Source organism: Poeciliopsis prolifica, unplaced genomic scaffold (assembly GCF_027474105.1).
Source record: "Poeciliopsis prolifica strain line A6 unplaced genomic scaffold, Auburn_PproV2 SCAFFOLD023, whole genome shotgun sequence".
NCBI lineage: Eukaryota > Metazoa > Chordata > Actinopteri > Cyprinodontiformes > Poeciliidae > Poeciliopsis > Poeciliopsis prolifica.
Genome location: NW_026562398.1, coordinates 3246024 through 3268372, shown reverse-complemented (window position 1 = coordinate 3268372; position 22349 = coordinate 3246024). Strand labels below are relative to the sequence as shown.

Sequence of the window (22349 nt, the reverse complement as noted above, 5' to 3'; positions counted from 1 at the left end):
ACAGTATCATTCTGTTACCACAAACATTTAAATCAAAAATTTACAGTTAACTAAGTACCTTTTGTGAAATAAATGTGCACATAATATTAAACATTTTTTGCCAGATTCAATATTTTTAACTAACCATCAGCTAACACTGTTTGGCCTCGAAGCTATGAACATTAGGCCCATCACTCTGCTGCCAGCAAAAGAAAGTCTGTGGTCTTGTTTTCCTCATTTTAGATTAGACTCCAACGTGGATGCAGAGCTAAATCTTTACATGACCTTTTGCTTTGTGTAAGGAGAGTTCTCCTTGTCAGGTCTGCTGTTGGTGAGCAGCAAGTTTTATTGTAGCACCTGTTCCGTCCTTGCAGACTGATGCATAATTCACCATTCAAAGTAGTTTTAATCAGTTTAGTGAGAGCTGCAGGAGGTGAGGGGTTTGAGGAGGGGGATTCTGTCACTAATGATTGTGTAGAACGACAAGAAGATAAATTAAGGAGTAATTTAACCCACTTACTCCTACTCACAACTCTCCTCTGATTTTAAATTATCTGCACCCACCCTCCTCCCCCCGCACCCTCGCTACATTTAAATCGAACATAGACTCCCATCCCCCTCTGCTTGCTCTTCATCGCTTCCACTCTACTCCTCACACCCATATCCGAAGCCCTGTTATCGTTTTGAAACTGGTGATACTTCACCAGTGTTTCCATGGTTATTGCTGGCATTCGTCTCAGGATTCAGAGCCGGTGTCAGGCAATGTCACCCCGTCTTTAAAGCCCACATCAGCTCATGAGTGTTTAGAAGGGGGGAGCACAGCGAGATACGAAGAGGATGGGTTGGGGGGGATGAGGGGGAGTCGGCGGTTGTAATTATATGTGCATACGAAGAGGGTCGGAGCAGCTTGGGCGCGTCATTCTGCCAGCTTTTGTGTTTCGCATGTCTGTGGGGGGGAAGCTGCACAGGGATGCGTCCCCCTGAGAGCGCCGGTTAACTGGGTCCCCAGGAGACGCAACATGTTTTATTTATTTACCCATCAGAAACAGTAACGATCATAATGGCTACAGTTGTAAAGAGCATTATCCAATAATAGAAAGTCCTTCCTTCTTTTCATTTACAACACAATTTAAAAACTCCTCAAATTTTCCATCATGCCGTCCCTTCAGTCCTTCTAAGAGACCTCAGAGTTTTCTCTGGCTTTATGCTGAACAGTGATGCAACAGTGTCACTCCGCCACCTGTGGCTGCACACTGATGGTCAGCTGGCTGACCAGCTGACCACTTTTCCCCAGCTTACAAAAAAGGACAAATTAGGATGTTTGGGAAATAATTCAAAATGTAAAACAAACTTTTTGAGCCCGTCACTCTTATTCCGGAGATGCAGTTTTAAAATGTCGGCAATCAACAAGCAGTATGACAGTTTAATGGATGAGTTAAAATCTAACGTTTTTCTGAATATGGAAGTGTTTAAATTATTAAATTTTTGTGTAGTATTTATATTCAAACAGCAAAAGGTAAGTGTCAAAAATAAAGACTTCCACATGTCCATCTTTGTGTAGTTAATCTATATCGTGTTTCACTGAAGAGTTCCTGAAATAAATGGGCCTTTCAGAAATATTCAAATCTGTAAGTTGATATCATCATATTTAAAATAATTAAAAACAGAAGACATATTGGTTTTATTTGGAGAGCTGTTTTTTTCTGTTGCATTTTCTGAACAAAAAAATCAATTTTTCCAATAGATGAATTAATTGGATAATCAATTTTTCTCCCCTTGTGCCAAGCGGCAACTTTTACAGCAATTTTCTTCCCTCGTACCCCCATGCACTCTCTTGTGCAAAGACTGCGGTCACACCCACTTGTAGTCATACACACTTCCCCCATCGTTCATTCAGCCCCTTCTTCTCCTCTTTCCCTCCTCCACTCTTCTCCCTCTCACTTAACTCTCCTCTCCCTCTCCATCTCCCTGTGTTTCACCCTCCCTCCTGTCATTAGTTTCCATAGCGACAGTTGGGGAGGCATTATCGCCGACTGAGAATCGCTTCCAGGCTCTTTTCAGAGCGGCGGCAGTGGAGGCATTGTTTAGTCCGCTGCTCTGAATGATGTGGGGATCAGAGCGTAGGACAGGAGGAACGCATCTCACCCTCTGTTTTTTTTTTTGTTTGTTTTGTTTTTTTTAGGGCAGGCACTGTGCATTTGTAGGCTGTGAAGGGAGGTGGAGACAGAGCAGGAGGAGGGCAGGAGGAAAGAGGAGGAGAGAGAGGGGTGGCGTGGTGGTTAGACAGAATCGGTGAGGGAGCAGGAGTAGTAGTAGTGGCGGCAGTAGCAGACTTACGCTGCACGCCTAAAATATTCAGTCATCAGGAAACCTCCTTGTGGCTCTGCGATGGACTAGATCTTACTTTTTCTGTTCGTGTGTGTGTGAAACAGCTGGAGGTGACTGGAAATACCAAGTTTCTGGTCAGGGAGGACGAAGGGAATCTGAGTTTGTCCGGTGAGTTGGTAATTGTTCTTCACCATCTCCTCTTAAATAAACATGTTGTGTACCATACATTTAACATGAGGTGGTGTTAGGATGACAGCGTGCAGCTGCTGTATGTGCCTTTCCTCCAAACCAAACCTCTGTCTGGCGTACGTTTCAGTGTGTGGGCTTGCAGATGTCTCCTGAATCCAGGCTATTTTTCGCTGCCCTCTGAAATATAAATGCCAGGCTGCATGTTTTATTGAGAACATCAAGGGCAATTTTCTGCTGCCTTGATTCCTGGATTCCCTCCAGCGCTTTTTTTTTCAGGAAATATCACAGTGTAAGATGTTTTCTTCTTGCAGTTTGTTTGCCGTAAGCACTGAGCTCCTCTAGGTCTTTGAACTGCTCAGACTTGGTGAGTAATTTAGTTAGCGGGAAGCAGTGGCAACATTTCATCCTCCCTCTGATGTCTCTGTAATAAACCAGCGCTCAGATTCTTCTTCTTTGACAATTTTTCAACGACCGATCGATAAAAGGTCACTAATGTGGCAACTGAAGCAACACAAGATGACCCCCTTTTGCACAATGATGTCATTGCGAATCATTGTAACAGATGATTTAAAGCTTAGCAGATTGCACAGCTGCCACTTGTGTACTTTGACAGTTATTTCTCGCAGCTATGTTAGTGTTTGGAGCCAGTGTTTTCAAGTTGTTTCAGGCCACGCTATAATTTAACTGACTGACGAGGGAGTCGTCTTAAAGAGAGGGGAGTCTGTGTGTGTTTCCATGAGGACCGTCGGCAGCTGTGGAGAGCTGAAGCCCAATGTGTGCCAGACACTGTCGCATTGCTTAGACTGCAAGACTGATCAACAACCTTATGACCCAGATCAATGAAATGAGCCCAGCAGCCTGAGAGTGGAACTGATATGCATATATAGCATGAGGACTATTTATGCCCCAATCCTTCAAATAGCTTTGTGTTTGTGAAATCACATCACTCTGATAAGGCAGGCACCATGAAACTGGGTTTTACTATTCTAAATGATATTTTTAAGTCCTCATCGATTTCTTATATTGGTAGTTTGATTGTGGATCAGCTGTTACATTTTCAGCTGGTGCGGTTCACTGTGTCAAACCATCCGACAATTTGAAAAACTTGTTCACCTCGTCGTCTGTGGTGGCGCTGCACCAAGAACTACTGAAGGAAACAGCGCAAAAACATCTGAAGAAGACACTGAGTGCAGCTTCCTCCTTCACAAACTGCCGTCAAAATGGAGTGGCATTAGATTCTGTTAGGTTTCTCCCCTCATGTTTGTTTAGACTGTTTTTACCCAGAATGCGCAATAAATTGAAATTAGCATTGATGAGGTTTTAAGCATATTGAATCGATTCCATCAGTAAAATTGGACTGATATTATAATAGCCAATATATATTTCCGACTTGCTGCCATGTGACCGTGACGCAGCACAGGATTGTGGGCTGCTTGTTGATTGCTAAAATTAGTCATATTGAGTCACTCAATAGTAGTTGTAATCTCCATGTGTTCAGACTTATCTTTTAGTACTTCTACTACTCTGGGAAAGGTTTTTGAGTTTTCGGTCAATCACCAGTCGGGGATGATAGAAATAAAATTGTCTAATTTTGCTCGCCAGTCGGTTTCTCTGTGCATCTCTTGTGATTCTCTCTTAGAGATCTGTGTAGTGTTGGTATTCACATGCTCCACAACTAACTTTGCATCTTCACTCAATAAAAGTATTCACACCAAAGAGGGTTTTCATTACACTGATCTGGTAATGCTTATACATAATGCCTCAGATAATTCAGTTCAATTTCGAATATAAATCTCAAGAACAAACTCACAATAGTCTTAAAAGGCTAAATCATGTGAATTTGAATGCTCCTTTCCTGTATCTTAAGGGCATCTTTTGCTGCACAACGGCTGCTTCTTTTCAAAAACAATAAAAACATCCACGTTTTCCAAAAGACAGCATAAACAAAGTCAGTTGCTATGGTACGCTTTGAACAACAGCAGGTTAACCAGGAGATCTCAGATCAGTCAGAAACTCTTCAAGCTGAGATTTATGGTGGAGCTCCCATGTAGAAACTGTCAGCACTCGAGGCCAAAAGGGCTCACACAGTAACCTTGTGTGAAAAGCAAAGAGCCCAGAACCCCGTTGGCAGTGGAAAAAGTAGTTAGTCATACTGCACCCATTTTCCTGCGTCTGGTCAGGTTTGCTTTTAGAGGAAGCCAAAGGAAAGGATTTCTGTAAGCCCACAGTGTCCACAAATATTTAATGCTGGGCTGGGTCTGTAACCAGGATGGCACGTAGCTCTACTGCGCTAAAGACAAGGTTATCCTTAAGGTACTTGTGCTTTTACACTTTCTGAAAGCTGAAAATGTCTTAATCTTCTGGCTGTTGCTGACTAAAAAGAATAACATGGAATCTTGAGCCGAAATCCTTCAGTGAACAAAAACACTGGGTGCTAAAAACAGTCATGCTCTCAATCCTTTGCTTGAGTTGAGGTATTCACATGACTGCTGAAGCTCCTTCATTATTTTCTCACTTTACATTTCACCAGTAACATTAGCAGGAAAGCAGTCCCAGAGCATGATGCTGTTACCACCATGCATATCAGTTAGTTCAGTGCTCTTTACAACCCTCACCTCAACTCCTGTGAATATGCTTGTTGTTGTGGCCAAATAATTTTGGTTATAAGTGTCAAATTTATGTCAAAAGCTTCTTTCTTGGTTGGCTCCGGCTTAAGCCCTATGATTGCTGAACTAACTTCAGTTCCTACCTTAATAAGAGTTCAACATCTAAGTAAACAACAACAACAGAAAGATTGAAACAGTGAGTCAAAGATAATCAACTTGTCAAGTGAAACCTGCATTCAGATGCTGATAAATTAGCTCATGTGGTTGAACAATTGTTTCTATTTCAACAACATAAAAAAACCCCAGCAAGACCACTGACATTTTCCTGTTCATGATGACGACTCAACTGGTTTTGTTTGCACTTGAGTTTCATTTCAGTCCGCAACCACTGACATTGGTGATGCTCTTTTTCTTTTGACAAATTTTAAAAAAGCAAAATTTTAAAGTTAAATGAAAACATGGCAAACCAGTCGATTTTAGAGTGCATGTACATCTGTTATTGGAGGAGATCAAATATTTCACTGTCCCTCATCTCACTCAAATACAATATAGTCACAGGTTCTGTAAATTTGTAATAGAACAACACTGTAGTTTCTGTGTCCATTTGCAATTTAGTCTCGTTCCTTAAAACCGTTCCCCTTTATTAGAAAGATCATATTTGTGAAGTGCATTTTCTCATTTGACAAACTCTTGGGGATGTGAACTCTTTCAACTCCTTCTTGTGGTTTTTCTCTCAGTTCCTTGGTCAGACTCAGGGGAAGGAAGTGCTTCATGCTGGTCAGAAATAATGGAGAACGTGTGGTGACACTGACCGTGGTGCACACAGACAGAAAACAAAAAACATTACATGAAGGGACCATATTTACTTGTAAGTATGGGAACACTGGAAACTTCCTTGTAATCCGGCTCTTCCCCAACAGTTAGTTTTTTTTGTTGTTTTGTTTTGTTTTTTGCTTGGTTAACGTAAGAACCTCTTTTGAAGGGCGTTACAGAACATCTTGCCATTCAGTCTTCTGAAAACCTTTAGCTGTTTGACATTGAGTTCATTTTCTTCCCCATGCCTCAGGCTGCTCAGCAAGCAAGACAAATATTTTTCTGCTTTCTAGGATCATGTGTCTCCTCAAGTCGTTGCGTGCATCTGTAAGCTTCTCATACTTCCCCATTGAGTCGGGGCAGTCAGTCGGAAACTGTTAGATGCGCTCTTGTCTCCGCTGAAGCATGTGTCCTGCTTTCGTGCAAAACTTTGGCATCAGACGCTTGGAGTGAAAATGACACATGCTCACAAACGTCACTCACATGTTGCAAAAGTCTATCCAGGAGCAACTTCACGTCTTTTTAATGTGACCTCCCTCAGACGCAGGGGCCATTTGCCTTTAATTGCGGGCTTCTGCTGTAAAATCACAGCTTCCTTTAAACGCCCAGGCTTTCGCCGTTAACGCAGAAACTGGCTTTGTAGTTGCAGCCTGCTGCTGCAGGGTGGACAGAAAGGTGGCTTCCAGAGGCTGCCAAGTGGAGCAGAAATGCTTTTCTTCTGCTCTGAAAACTCTTCTGTTTTAATGTTTCTTTCTTTTATATTTCTAAGTTTAATTGTGAGACTTTTTTCATGAATATTGTTTTTTTTATCTCAATGAATGTATTCTATTGAGCCCTTTTCTTGCTGTATTCACATCAGTAGTAGGCAGAGTTTAATGTCTCTCCTCGTAAAGTGAAGTCAGTACCTGTGCACACATGGTCCTGCTTGCAGGGAGCTACCATAAATGGTCAATTTCATGACAGTAAGCCATTCTTTGTGATCTCTGTTTTGTTCTTCTCGCAGGCGGACTCATTTTTCTGAGCAGGAACAACCACGAGGGGCGGTTGTCAACGATACGAAAGGGAGGCAAAGTAAAATCCACAAAGTGCTGTCCTTATATAAATATGTTTATTTCGTGCTCGTTTTTATAGTGTTGTATATCTCGAAGAAATTTTCAGATTTCTGTGGGATCCCACTTGATAAATCTGGGTTATTAAACCCCCCTGAGGAGCAAACTAATGAGACAGAGAGAGGTGACAGATGACAGGTGGGCAGATTTGCCAGCTGCAAGCAGTTAAGTTTCCTGCAGCTCTTTGTAAAGTATCTCCACAAGAGCTTTGATTTAACCACAAGTTAGGTACAAGAAAAACAATGAGCAGCTTTTAGGAAGGTTGACTAACCATATAAGCTGTATAAATCAGGGTGGGTGTGTCCGAACTAAAATTTTCAAAGGCCTCTAAATTCTCTTTCCTAATATTACATTTCAAAGTTGTAATAAGACCAAATGAAAATAGTGGGTAACTAGGTTTTAATTACAGACTTGTGACAGTTTTCAAATCCATGTGAGTTGTCAAATCCATTCAAATTTTGGGCAAACTTCTTTACGGAGTAAGCCTTAAGTACATTTTACCACTGCAGTACAAAAAAGTGTCTAGTTTCCACTTTTTTGTGGAGATGCACAAAAGAAGTGCATCTTCACGATGAGGTTTTTCTTACCATATACCAATTTCAGGCATTCTGGTTTCAGATGACAGCAAAACAAAAATTTTGACTCCAACTGAAAACAAAGGAATTACAAGCTTATCCTAATTTATGCAATAAAAATGTTGGCCAGGTACATTAAGATAGCCAACAACGCTTCAGCCCTTTTAGCTTTTCTGTTATGAGCTGAAAGTCCTTCCTTCCTGCACTTTTGTTTTAAATGGCACAATTGTGCCCAAGTCTAGGCATTGAGATCTACTATCTTGCAACTTTTGAATACATCCCAGCTTCTAGACAACTGCTTTAAATGAATGGCTTGTTTCCAGGCCTCTGTAGAGCTAAAAAATGCTGGTGAGTCATTCGATTCAGCTGTGTTGTTGAAAAGCATCTAAAAGTTGCAGGATCATAAGAGCTGAACCTGTGATACTTAAAACTACCATTCCAGTTTCACTCAGATAGGGTGAAAATACAAATAATATGTTGACTAGTAAGAAAAAGATCTTTTTTTTCCCCTTAGTTTCCAACGGACAGTAATCCTGAGAGTCGTCTGATTCCAGTCCACAGCCACTTTCTGTCTGTGTTTCTAATAATTTCTGATCCGTTCTACATAGCATTGGTATCCTAATAACTGAGCAGCAGCACACTATCCAGTCTAAACAAGCATCCTCCCTCTTTCTGCTGCTATCCAATAACACTTGGATAAAGACTCCCAATGCTTATGCACAAACCTAAACAAAAATAATTTAAGGCTAGTGTTAATGAAAGAAGTCAGTATTTGATTAGGATTCAAGGTCGGGACATGACAGAAAATATTTTGGGAGATTTTTGACCGTTTCTTCAGTTAAGGTATTGACTCTAAAAAGCAATACATTTGTCTTAATTAAATCCCATGCTGAAAAATAATAAAATCTATAGTTTACGTCTCAGAATAATCCCTTAACGTCTTGCCCGTGTGTGGCTTGCATGTTAATTACATTAGAGATTATAATAATTGCATGTTTTCTTCCCAGAGGGACTAATCTATTACGGTGGAGTCATTTTGAAGGACAGTGCCAGTTTGCATGTAGGTCAGCACATATTTATCAAGATTAAATATCAAGACAGGTTCTTTAGTGTTTGATTTTATAAGAGTGTTGTTTGGTCACCTTCTTTCTGAGAACAAGAATGATCCTCCAAGCTGTGTTGTGCTTGCTGAACTCAAGGGAGCCATTACAGAGGAAACGGGAGCCTTTATTAGTCTGTCTACTGTACACCTGGCTCCTATAACAACCCTCTCCTTGTACAGTGGTGGTTGTGTGAGTGTTTCCTCATGGCTGTTGGTATGTCTCACTCTTTAGACGTTCATCTCAAAATTGTTTCAGTAGTTCTGTTTGTGTCGGTTTCAGGGCTTTCCCTACGAATATTAATTTTTAGTATAAACCTTATTTTGAAAATTCCTGTGAGTCAGGCATTTTCTTGAAAATTCAGTCTGCCTTCGATGCTGATTTTGCCTCCGAGGAGCCAAGCGGCATTTTGAAAATTATTCTGACGTCAAAAAAGACTTTTTCACCGCTCAGTACGAGTGACCTTTCTCTTTCTCTGTGTGTGTTGGTGTGAATCCAAGATGTATCAGCACAGAGGAGCAGCATCCCACTTCCTCTCCCCCTCAACCTTTCGATTTCATCAGCACAGTCCTTCACACCTGCATACACACACTCTTTCTGGATAAGACCAACCAGACTGGGCTGATCCAGACAGGAATGAGCAACACGTTGACCTGCACGGGGCCGGGCTGGGTCACTCTGGGGCTGTTTGACTGTCAGCACCTTTGCAGACACTCCTTGTTCACATGCTGACATCCATCCTGCCTGGAACAGATGCAGGGTGGTGTGAGAGGAGCCCGGTTAAAGGCATGGACACAAATTAAAAAATAGTTGTTGAGCACTGTGGATGAAATTAGTTGAAAGAGAGACTATTTGGACAAGTATATTATTTTGTTAAACAGAATAAAGAAATAAACCTGATACAGAGATAAGTGAAGGTTGCCAGAGGCTGATAGGGTAAAGCTGCGGGGGCTGCAGCACTTGCAGCTCGTGTCGCCAAGTCAAGCAAGGAACTCAGGAGCAAAAGCAGAAACAGATGGGATTTTTAAAATGGGGTTTATTCCCACTAAATCTTAAAAATAAGATTAAAGTAAGACGGTCCCCTCAAATAAAAACTGTATGGTGTGTAGCGCACACCCTGACTCTCACTGATTCACCACTGGAAACAGGCCTCAGCGTCACTGTGACCCCTCATGGATTAGACATGTTAAGAAAAAATATCTATTGTCTTCAATTAAAACAGATTAGTTTTATTGATCAGCGCTAAAAGCGCTGTGGGTTAGAGACGTTGTCTCTGCAGTGTAGGGTGTTTCATTTGTTTGTTTAGGAGCATATTGTGTCTGTTGTGATTATGTCTTTTGAGCTTCACAAGATATAATCTTGCGTGTTTCATGATGACACAGTTACACAGAAAGGTCTATGTAGTGAAGGAGTATAGCGTGAACTCCTGCCTGCTGCCAGTGTGTTGTATTTCTTACAGTTAAAATCTGAACCATCTCTGCATTGACATTGAGGTATGTAAATATAAACATTTATTCTCCCTCACTTTTAATAAAAGCTGTTTTAACTCCAGACGTTTTGCTACTCGTTTTGGGGTCAAAATACCCTCAAAAATATTTTATTCGGGTGAATATTAAATTAATGTAGAACCAGCAGTATAGTGTACCTGATTGAATGTTTCTGTGATGTTAAAGAAACACCAGCAACCTTGATTAAATGATTTTGTTTAATTATTTTCCTGTGGTTTCAAAAAACACCAGTTGCTTCTCTGTCTTTTGTAGAGGTGTAATTTTGTGGCCATTCCAGTTGTGTTTTGTTTGCTTGCAGAATGTTCTCTCCTTGTGGGCTGTGTTTTATTTGGGAAAGCCAATGATTTAGACGGCCGTGTTTTCGGTGACATGTGAATGTTTCTCTTTGGTGGGATTTGAACCCTTTAGAGTCTGCAATAAAACGTTAGCATATCGCTGTGTGATAGTTGCTATATGGGATCAGCGAAGTGTTCCTCTGTGGTCCGTGTTGCAGACGGGTTTCTATAACTTGGAAAAACTGAATCTATTTTGCAGCGCTTGCATGCCATTATGCATTGAGACTTAGCATCCATGCATTCATGCATTTGTTCCAGGTGGAAGCCGCATTTATTCATTCAATCAACATTTAATCAATCATGAATTAAGCCACTGAGGCTGTTTTCGATGAGTCTTGACTATGTTAATGATTGGCAAATCCCACCTGTCAGCATGAGATAATCAATGTATTTGTACTTCAAAGAGCCTTCGTCAGTACAACAATTGATCAAGCCTTGACCACAGAGGATTTTTCCTATTTAGTCCAGACCCTTGGGGTGGAAACTGATTGAAATTTGTTTTGAAAATGCTATTTTGGGCGTTAGGTGCTGGTGAGTCATGGAGCAGAACCGTGTTTGTAAAGACCTCCCTCACTCCCTTAGGGAATGGGAAAAAAAGCACCAGCTTTGATTGTTGTTCACAGAGTCCAGTTGGGTTTTTCTGTTGCACCGTGAAAAGCCACCATTGAAAGCAGCCACAGTAGCTTTCAGTAAAGCTTCAGTAGTTTCTGGGACAGTTGGGCACTCATCTCTAACGGCAGGTTTGTAAACCCCCTTGTTTTCATCAAAGCATGTGTGGGTATGTGTGTGCGCGCTGTCCTAATTGCCAATCTGTAGTTGTTTACGAGGATGCTCAGGGTTACAGAGCTGACTGCAGCCAAACAGGGACTCATTTCTCTGCACCATGCCTCTAAAACATCCGGTTACATTAGCTCTGGTAATGAGGAAGCAACCACAGGACTCTATTCAAATTTTAATAATCAAGTCCTGATGACATTGTGCTTTTATTGTAGCCTCCGACTGTCCTCCTGTGACTCTTATTCAATTCCTGGTTACTGAATGTGAAGCCTTGCGTCATGTGGTGGGGAAAAGGTCACTGAATGTGTCATATCTCACCCTCAGCTTTTCTTATGACCGGTCGCCAAAGAAAGTAGAACGTCTGGGGAATAAAGGATGCACATGTTTGCTGCTGTGTGCTGTGCTTTTCAGAGTGATTTCTGATTTATTCGTTTACTGAACATCTGAGCTTTTATCAGATTTGAGCTCCAACTAGAGGGAGTTTACATTTAAGAGAATACTCTGACCTTTTATATTAGCAGTATAAATCAGGTCTGTTGCCGCAGCAATGCCCTCTCCCTTGTTTTCTCAGGAAACATTCGAGCACATTTTAAAGGGAGCTGATTCATTTTGAGACTGTTTAAGAGTTACTAGTCTAATATTAACTTGCCAATCCCTGGTTTTGATTATTCTTAACTGATTATAATTGATTTTGTAAAGCACTGATTGGTCTGTATAAAATGTAGCATATTCCAAATTCTCTTTAAAAATGATAAATAACAGAACTATTTAAATTACAATTTTTTGAATCTTGGCAATATCTTTTTATGTGTGTCTACAAACACAGTAAAACCTGATTACTCCTTCACAAAACGTGCCGTGAGTCAAACAATTGTTTTTGCACATTTGATATTTGAGAGTAAACTTTAATTAGCTTTTCTGTTGTGATCTATTGTCTATTTTCACAAATATTTTAGCTTACTTAGTCCGATTAGCATGTAGCATGTACAGTTAAGGTCTACGTGTAAGTAGACCTTAACTGTCTTATTTATAAATGTTCCTAAATTCACATCAAATATCAAATAAACCTGGACTCTTCACCAGACTAAAACTAAGCAGACAGACTATGATATGTTCGGCTTCCTGGTCTCAGCTCCCTGTCATTGAAGTTTGAATAAATGCTTGCATGCCTCAGTAGGAAATGGTTTCCTTATAAGACCTTTGCACTGTTGAGCTTCTCTTCACTCTGAAACGACATTCCCCACTGAAGAGTGTTGCTATAAAATCATTTTAATCATAATTTATTCATTTTTGAATTCTTTATGAGTTCCTTAACCCAGTCCAGCCATCTGCTGCACCCTCATCCTCTTTCTAAGCTCTCAGCTTCTTCCTAACTTATCCTGCTAGCATATCACATAGTGCTTATCTGAAATCTTCCCACTTACTGTGGGAGACATGTCACTGTGCCCGCTGCGCCTACTGACCCGAATAAGGGCACCTAACAAGATATCCTACCACCCCCCCCCCATTCCTTGCTCCTTGCTCTGATACAGTAGAAACTTCAGGCGCCACTGATCCTTGAACAACATAATAAATATGGATCTGAAATGGATCTGCTGATGAGTGGAACTGGGCAGAGAAGAAGTAGGTTACTGTAGATGTACAATCTGCAGCCTCAATGGATGATTGGAAATCTGTTGATCCCTCTCCATATTATGTGTGCAAGTGCTCAGAAACCCAGTGGAGGGCTGACGGTTGAAGCTTTGTTGGTTCATGAAGGAAATAAGCCTCTTTGTAGAAACCGACTTAAATCCTACAACAGTCCTGTTTTTCTATGTTGTTGACGCTAATTCTCCACACTAATATTACTGCAGGTGTTTTTTTTTTTTGTTATTTCAGTGTTTGTAGCTGATTCTCTTAAAGTGAGGCTGTGGCTCCTGTCTCAAACGTTGTTTCCTCATCCCCTAATATAAACATTGAATGGCCAGTCAGTCGCAACAGAAACAATTAGAAAAATAATAAAATATTGTCAATTAAGAGAAGTTGGCAGGTCGCAGCTTCACAAACAAAACAAAAGCTAGAAAATCAGAAACCAAAAATAAATATTGGATCGTCTCTGGTTTGGATCCAAATTAAGTAGTCACTTAAAGATTAAATCTATTTTTGTGCTGAAACCTACCAGCTTTCTGTTTTTATGTTAATCCGTGTGTTTTTGTTTTCCTGTGGATTTATAGAAACAGAAAATATACTGTTGTATTTGCTATTGTCTCTGGATTTCTGTTTCTGTTGTTTAACCGTGGGGTAAAAGCTGAGGTAGATCGAGGTCAGAGCGCTCATTACTGTCTCCTGCTTCACTTGGAATAAAAAGACCAAGGGAGGCAAAACGAGGAGGAGCAGGAAGATTGGAAAAGAAAAAAACTGCAATAGTGGACATGAAATGGGGTTCAGATATTAGTGATGGGTCACCTATCTCTCTCATTTCTGTTGTGATCCAATATGTATGGGTCAAATTTGACGTTTTTTGTATTCAGTTAATATTTCAAATGTAGCCAATCAGAATTGAAATAATGGGTTGTGTGCAACAAAGTTAGAGAAACTGGGATAAGTGTGTTTGTGAGTGTATCGTTTCATTATTTTAATGTCTGCATCATAAACATGGCAGTCTGTTATCAGAGCCCTACTGTCAGCTCGTCCTCACCGGGGCTGGAGACCCGATTGACTGTCTGTCTGAGCGGGGAGACTCTGCTGACTCAAAGCAATCTGTCTCCCAGATATCAGTGGGACGAGAGGACTGTACTCAGGGGGTGGTGGGTGATAAATGATCGTGTGAGGACAGAGGGGAGTCGCCTCGGGGGCTGACAGTGACTGACAGGCGGCTGCATTTGTGAATTGTGTGTGTTTGCACATGTTTGAAGGCTGATAAGAAGTAGGGTATGAATCTTTCCCTTTAAATCACCATCCAGAGATTAGGGGTTCAGTTTTATTAATATGGATGTAACATATTTCACATTATCCATGTTTTCTACCAACATAAGGTTAAGCTGTTATTGCACTTTTAGTTTATTTTAAATAGCGCCGCAGAATGTGTTGAATTGCAATACCAGTGTGCAATGTTGCTATCACAAAGGTATTGCACTGATGTAATAACTGGTAATAATCAGTGTTGCTTCTTACAGGAATGGTTCCCGGGTAAAGTCCCTCCTTTTGCTGCTCTCCAACCAATGAAAATGTAGAAAATTATGTAGTTCCTGGAGAAATATAAAATGGCTACCATTTTCTTTCCGACTCTCTGTGCACATGCATGCAACGTAATTAAAGCAAAGCTGAATATGTTCTACTTTCATTATGTAGTGCTTGTGCATTGCTCTGTCCCTTTTGATGCTAACCTGGGAAACCGCCCAGAGGGCCGATACCAAAACCCACCACTGGTCGCTATGATAAGTTCTTTGTGTTGCTTATTGTTTATGAATCGCACACAACTTAAAAAAAATGGAAAGATAAATATGCAGAGGAATGCATGTTGTTTTTACTAGGATAAGTGTCACATTCCTTTAGGTTGTTCTTTGCTCTCGTCATGTTGCAACCAGCGATTTCAGACGGAGGACTCAAACTTTCCTTATGTTTGAGTCAGACTGAAATACCTGATGAAATACCTGAAAATGTTTGGATGTTTCTGTCACTCAGAAGTGCAGACACTGTGAATGGGTTTAAGAAAACATCTTAATGCAAGGTTTCAGGTTACAGCTTAAAATATTCCCACTCTCAGGATGCTGAGTCACACCGGGTGCAAAGAGACTTGTAAAACAAGAGATTACTAGTTTGTCTGTGACGTAAACAAAGAAAAAAAGTCTGAGATTAGATCTGTCTTGTTTTCGTTTACAACAAAAACTCTTTTTACAACTTCCCCGTTTTCGGAGTAATCATTTTAGGATCTCATCTGTACCGGACTGGTAAAACCTGCTTAGTTATTAAATGTCATATGAGTTGTTGCGTGTCCTGGACAAAGTCCAGGGATTATGGGGCTCCTCTGTGACATGCAGTCTTGTCACTCAGGGCCCCAGGAGGAGGAGGAACCAGGATCGAGTTCAACAGGTGAGCCAGACAGGTGCAGCTTCAGGAACACTGCTGGGAACCGGCAGGTAAAACGTGTGTGCTGGAGCGTAATGCAGAGGTGAGCTTTGAAGGACTTCCCAGGGCGTGTGCGTGACACATACTGGTCTCAGCTGCACACACGTGCGCTGGGAAAAACTGGGAGGGCAGGAATTATTGTGATACTGGCTGAACAGAGTTTTACCAGCACTTGTTCTTTGGACTTTGGATATTTGACGCGCAAAGACTTTGCACAAGGTAATGGTATTGTACATGTCTTCTTTTTATTTTTATTTAATTTCACCGATTCAGGGGTTATACCGATGGTTTAGTTGAGCTGTGCAGCTTTTTTTTTTTTTTCTTTGTTAGATTTTCCTATTAAAAAGTGCGAGAATCAGCTGCCTTCCTCTCTGCTGTGTCATCAAGTTGCTGCTCGACTTGAGGGCCAGGTTGAGCTCTCAGGTAACCATGGCTACACCGTGTTTCCATAGGTAACAGCTCTTGTGCCTCCCTCTGCCAAAGCTGTTTGCTTTTCCCAGGAGAGACTTCAGCCAGTCTTAGGTCTGGGAGTTCTTAACAATCTACTCCTTTGGCTGCTGGACATTTTCGTGCTCTTCATCACAGGTTGAGCATTTCCTGTCTTGCCTTCTTGAGTCATCTCCGATTACTGCGCTGATTTGGTGAGCCTCTCCATGGAGAATGTCTTTTTTTGTTTTTGTTTTTTTCTTTTCCTTCTTCCTGTGTAAAACGCAGAGCCCGAAGAGGAGCTGCTTTTATTCCGCTGCCGTCTGCCACGCGGGGTGGGAAGCGTAACAGGACTCATTACCGACTGAATCATTTTCTGTTTCTACTGCCTGCAGCACAGCTTCAAAACACCAAATTAGATGTGCCAGGACTCTTGCAAGGTGCTTCGGGTAGTTTTGGGTTCAAATTAATTTGAGAAAGAACCGCTGTGACACTGTGTCACTGTGTCACTGGGGTAAATTCAAAAATGAGGAAAAGAACCAACCACGAAATTAGATGCAATACAAAGTCTACTCTTCTGCTTTTGTAGCCAATCACAGGCCTTACATGTAATGTGTTTTAACATTTGATATATATATATATATATATATATATATATATATATATATATATATATATATATATATATATATATATATATATATATATAATTTTTTTTTTTTTTTTTACCAGTTAACTTAAATTATTGGCCAAAAGCAAAATAGAACAAAAAACTGAGCTGTAGAAGTTTAATATATCAGTAAACTCCTTTCCTTCCTGATTTTTCTTTGATTGATCTTAAATATGGTGCTTGGTATTTTTATGTATAAAGAAATGTAAGAAAACCCTTAAAATAAATTCATATTGTATTGCATTTTACACATTTTAGAAAAATCCAAATTTAACTTGATTATTTTTATTTAATGGAGGAAATAACAGCTGTCATTATTTTTACAACCAATAAGAAAACAGTCTAATTGTAGATGCTGTGTATATAGAGAGAAGGAACTGGGTCTTCTCTTAGTTACATCACAGCTTTCCTATGGGATTTAAGTTCTGGTAATTGTGCTACATTAACAGGTGGGATTTTGGTTCTGGTGAACCACTGGCTACACATTTTGGATCTTGATCTCACTATAAGATGGTAGTTAAAGTCCAGCTCATTGATATGTAAATGAACCTTTTGTTGTTTCAAAAGGTTCATGACGCTCTGCACTCTCACAGTGTTAGAGCGATGGATCGAACCAGAGTTTCGTAAAGTCAAGAAAATTACGTTGCAAAAAAATGCCCCCCCTTTTTTTTTTTTTTGCAATATCCGTTAAGGCACATCAAGCTCTTATAGTTCATAAAAATATCATATCTAAATCTTCCATCCAGCCATTCATTTTCTGACACCCTTGTCCCTAGTGGGGTCGCTTGGGGTACTGGTACTTCTCCAGCTAAGAGTCCGGGCGAGAGGCAGGGTAAACTCTGGACAGGTCGCCAGTCTGTCGCATTGAATATATATTAATCTTGTGAAATCAAATTACATTTTGTCTTGTGAAAGTCAGTTGACTGGAATATCTTGCATCTTTATTTTTATGTTGGGGAAAAAAAATAAAAGGCCATACTTCTGTTCTGTTTATGTAACTCACACATAGAAACACACAATCTATTTGTAGAATATGTTCAGAGTAGGTCAGATGTAATGAGTCAGACTCAGGCCACACAGACTGACAGAAGCCCGTGGCTCTTCTCTGCAGGACTGATGCTCTCAGGCTCCTCCATTTCTGATCTCAGAGTGACTTCCTAAAGCACACAGTTCCATGAAGGTCATTCACTGGCACCGCTGCGTTTCTGTGGCAGCAGGATTATAGTGGGATGTAGACGTGTTTTTCAGTGGAATCTTGTTAGGAGTGATCGATATCTAATATTGTGGGTGATTTGTTTTCCTGTCTGCAGATCTGCCGGCCTCCTCCCTGCAGTACTCGTGTGAATCAGTGGACTACCTGTGTTCTCCACGGCTGGCAAAGAAAGGCCCAACCACCAGACCATGTCACGACAAGCCCGCCATCAAGCCGCGGCCCCAGACCTCCACCTTACCCAGACCGCCGACTGCTCAAAAACCCCAAGGTAAAACGACCCCTGTTGTCGTAATTGAAGGGTGTCCGCAGGATCAGACTCCTGCTATTAACCTGTCATTGCTTCTGTGCCGACAAACCTCCTTTCTCCATGCGGCCTCACTCTGCCACTCACGCTGTTTAATAGGTCGCTGCTGCAGGAGCAGCTGGTGGAAAAGGAGGCCAGCGGTTCCCAAGTGTTTGTGTTTTGGTTTTATTTGAAGACTGAAAAATATGAACAACATGCGCTAAGTTTAGAGAGCTTCTGAGGAGCAATACTGGGACACCGCAGACTTGTCCCCGATTTTTAAAAGGCCTCTTATGCTGAGAGAAATGCTGGGATAAGTCCCTGCTAACTGTACATAGCTCATCATCAAAGTGGTGATAACTTTAAAGCAAAATCTCTTTCGAAATTTCTAAATCTGAAAAGCCCCGTGGGAAGATTAATATATAATGGCAGTTCATTCAAGTGTGTTAGTGGGTGAAATAATTTAACAAGATTCAAAGAATCTGGGTGCAAATCATATTTATTTGAAATAAAATAAAAGTCTTGATCCTTCAGAGAACTCAATATAACAAAGATGATGTTTACTTATTTACTTACTAATAGTAAATAAGTATCACACTTTTTGAATTTTTAGTAGGAACTAGAACTGGAACAGATATCTGAATATTTCTGATGCTTTTTACTCCTATCATTTTTAGGCAAATATTTTTAAACTAATAAATAAACTTTTTCAGCTCTTCATGGCAAAGCATTGGTTCCAGAATACCAAGGTTTTTTTGTGTTCTGAAATGCAAAGTAACTGCCAAAAGAGCTAAGATTGGCAAACCAGATGATTCCGTAAATAAGTAAATTACTACAAAGCTGCTTAAGGAAGATATATATACACATGGAAAAAGTGACTAAAGTAGGAGACCTCAAATAGATTACTCTCTAAAGTGCAACAAGATGAAAAAGCCTGATTTAGTCACCAGAGTCTATAAATGTGCTCTTTTTTTCCAAACAAAGAGAATGCAGTAAAGATTTGGAAAGGTTTTGAGTTAGTTTTCTTGTTGAACAACTTAAGTTACCCTGGTGCATTTAAAGTCCTCTGTGTAGAGAGTCATGCTTGAATGTACACAACACTGTACTCTACACAAGTTAAGAGGAAATTTAATCACTGTTTTGTCAACAGTGATTAGATGTGGGCTGACTTGAGTTTCTTTCCAGTTGATATCCTACTGAAGAAATGCCACGGTTTCATTGTCGTAACAAAACTGTAAATAGCAATGCATAACGGATCAAATTCTGTTCCTCAAACGGGTAAGGAAGAATTATTCTTTTGTCACTGGTTTGACACAAATTCTTCCTTTTGGACATGTCTCATGATCTGATAGAAATACCTGCTTTTTTCAAGATCCTAGATAAAGCTGCATAATCTGATATGAATTTCCAAAGCAGACTTTTGCAGAAAACCAAGCTTTGAAAAAGCACATTGGTTATGTTTTATGTGTATTTGAGCTGATGACATCACCAATCAGTTTGCATTAGTAAAAAGCTGTAAAAGAGAAATTTGACAGCAATCATTTGAATAAATTAAAAAAAAAAAATGAAGACAGAAATAGATAAAGAATTAAAACAACTCTGACCTTTGCCTCATGTGAGACCTGTGTACACGGAAAGCTTGCTTTTGTGTTTTATTTTAAGTGCACTGTGAAACAAATAACAACTGAACACAAAATGTTTTGAATGTTGTTGATTTCGCTGGAAGGTCTGGCTAATGGCTTTCAAAGTTCGGTTGGTTGGAGAAATTATGAGCTTTGATGAGATATAGGATTTAGTGTTGAATAGTTTTTGGTTTATCATCGTCACACCCACACTGAGGAGACATTTCATAAACTAATACAACACTTTATGGAGAAAACTTGTCACCATCCAGTTTGTCACAAATGAACACCTGACTGGAGGATAAAAATAGGGTTTACTCTTTTGTTCTGACACGAGAGGAAAAATGGGAGTGAAGCTCTTTCCTGGGATGGAATTATGAGTAAATTTTGGAAACAGGCTTTTTGTTTCAACACACATCTGCCAGTGAGTCAGTATAGGTTTGGCAGGAAGAAAGGGTCTATTTTCTTTTTAGATCCAAAATAAGGTCAGTAGGCGCTCCCCTAAAGGAGATCTGCAGTTAAATATCTTGATATTCTGTTTATGGAAAGTTTTCATAATTTCAGCGTTTTGGAACTACAGTTATATTTACTCCACATCTTTTCCTGTTCTTCTGTTTATACTGATGCTGCATTAATTTGCGTAGGGAAAACTTAATAATGACTATTTGTCATAATCTAAAATAAACTTGTTTTTAAGACTTTGTAATAATCCATTTCAAATTTGACATCTAAATGCATAATTTTGGTATTTAGTCAAAAAAATACTGAAAAATACAATATTGTGACTCCTAACATTGTCCAAATTGGATTAAAATATCTTTAACTCCAACTTCAGTTAAAGCTACTAGCGGCCGAACATTTCTCTAAAATTTGCCACCTGTAGAACATGTCATATTCAGTCATTTTGTTTGTCTCAAATAAACACAAATCCGCTCATTTGTTTTTCAACCTGCTTTTGGAAATTATTTGTATTTTGTAGAATCCTCCTACATTTTGTCAGTGCAAAAAGTCTTGGTTGTGTCTCTTTAACAGAGGCTCTGTTTGGACATTTGAATGCAGGCATGAAGCAAAGTTCTCCCTCTGTGTCTGGCTTCATCAGACTGAAACATGTCTGCTGAAACATGTATTTATTTCCTGCTTTCAAACAAATTGGTTTCCTAAAGTTAAACTAATGCAAATAAAAGCCTGAGATCAAAATGGTAAGGCAGTAATATGCATGCATGAAGCAGATTTGGTTTCAAGACTATAATTTTTTCTTTGCTTTTTTCTTGTTTTTTTTTGTATGGAAGTGTTGTGGCTTACACACACATACACCCACACACACACAGAGCTGTCAGCATCCTGTTCTGAAATAAGGAAGTACTCTGAAAGCTGTCACAGACGGTCGATGTTACTCTGCCTCGCTGCTACGGTTCCTTTCAGTTTTTAAAAGTTTTCTCTCTCGAAGCCTCAGGAAGGAGCAACCAAGGTTTTTGCCTCAGTCATGGAGATTTTCTCTCTGGGATTTATTCGTGTCACCTGATCGTTTCTCTTCATGCCAGCAGCCTCATGCGTCTCCTCCTGTTCTGATGCTCTTGTACTGTCTGGATTTATGCATGTGCAGTGCCCCCTAAACCTGCGCACCTGCTCGCCCTTGGCCAAGACAAGAAACCTAAGAGGATCCCTCCGGCGCCCTCCAGACCTCTTCCGGCGCCCCCTCCTCCTCCTAAGCCAAAGCCTTGCCTTAGCCCTACTGGCCAGGGAGCACAGCCACAGAAAGAGCCTCAGAAGGTCGTACAGCTCATCGAGAGGTTTAATAACTCCAGGTAAGAGGCTGGGAGGGAACTCCCAGTTCATTTATCAAAGTCATAATTTGCACTTTTTAGTGGTTCCATACCCCTTCCCTTGAATCTTCTCAGATCCTGTCATGTTACAACCACAAATCTTAGTATCTTTATTTAGATTTTTTGCCACACTCTGTGTAATTCTGAAGTGGAAAAAAAGTGTTTTTTTTAATTATTATTATTGTCTTCAATTGATACTGTGAAAACCCCAGAAGCTGCAAGTCTCTCTACCAGCTTTGCACATATAGTCATCTACGTTTTTGCTCATTCTTTGCATCATAGCTTAACCTCAGTGATATTTGATGCCACAAGTCTTGCCACATGTTCTGGGTTGGTTTTTGCTCAAGCTTTGACTTTATTATTTTGTGCTTTTCTCAAAACAACTCCACTGTGGTCATATCCTGTCTGTGGGTAAACCAGCCCCAGTCTCAGGTTTTCTTCTAACAGAAGACTCCATCCGTCCTCCCATCCACTCCTACCAAATTTCTTGTCCCTTGGGAAGAAATCTATTTCCATAGCATGGTGCTGCCACTGCCATGTTGTAGCATGCGGGTTGTGGATTCAGAGTGACGTGCCTTAACTCACAGAATAGTCCAAACATATCTGTCTTAGTTTCATCTGACCACAGCAGCTTCTTTCACCTGTTTCGTGTGAAAGAATATATATATCTTCTGGCAAAACATACGTGACTTACAGCTTTCTTTCAGCAATGACTTTTCTCTTGGCAATCTTCCATAAACAAAACTGTTCCTTGGTCTTCATGAAGAACTTTGGGGTATTGCAAACCTCTGATTTCACAGGTTAGCTGGATTCATACCGAGATTACAACACAAAACTGGATTTTATCCAACCAGTTTAATTAGGTTGGATGAGAATAAAAGGGACT

The 22349-nt window shown here is 40.3% G+C and overlaps 1 protein-coding gene across 2 annotated transcripts in view; it reads left to right on the top strand.

Annotated features, from left to right (window-relative positions):
• Window positions 1–22349, top strand: part of fgd (faciogenital dysplasia) — a 61311-nt gene that overhangs the window by 20593 nt on the left and 18369 nt on the right. The window contains exons 1-3 of one of the 2 annotated variants that reach the window (XM_055046246.1): window positions 15315–15390; window positions 17833–18003; window positions 21244–21445. In XM_055046246.1, the coding sequence (XP_054902221.1) occupies window positions 15315–15390; window positions 17833–18003; window positions 21244–21445 (449 nt within the window). Of the gene's footprint in view, window positions 1–15314; window positions 15391–17832; window positions 18004–21243; window positions 21446–22349 lie in introns of those variants that run through there. The other variant, XM_055046247.1, reaches the window with a different exon arrangement.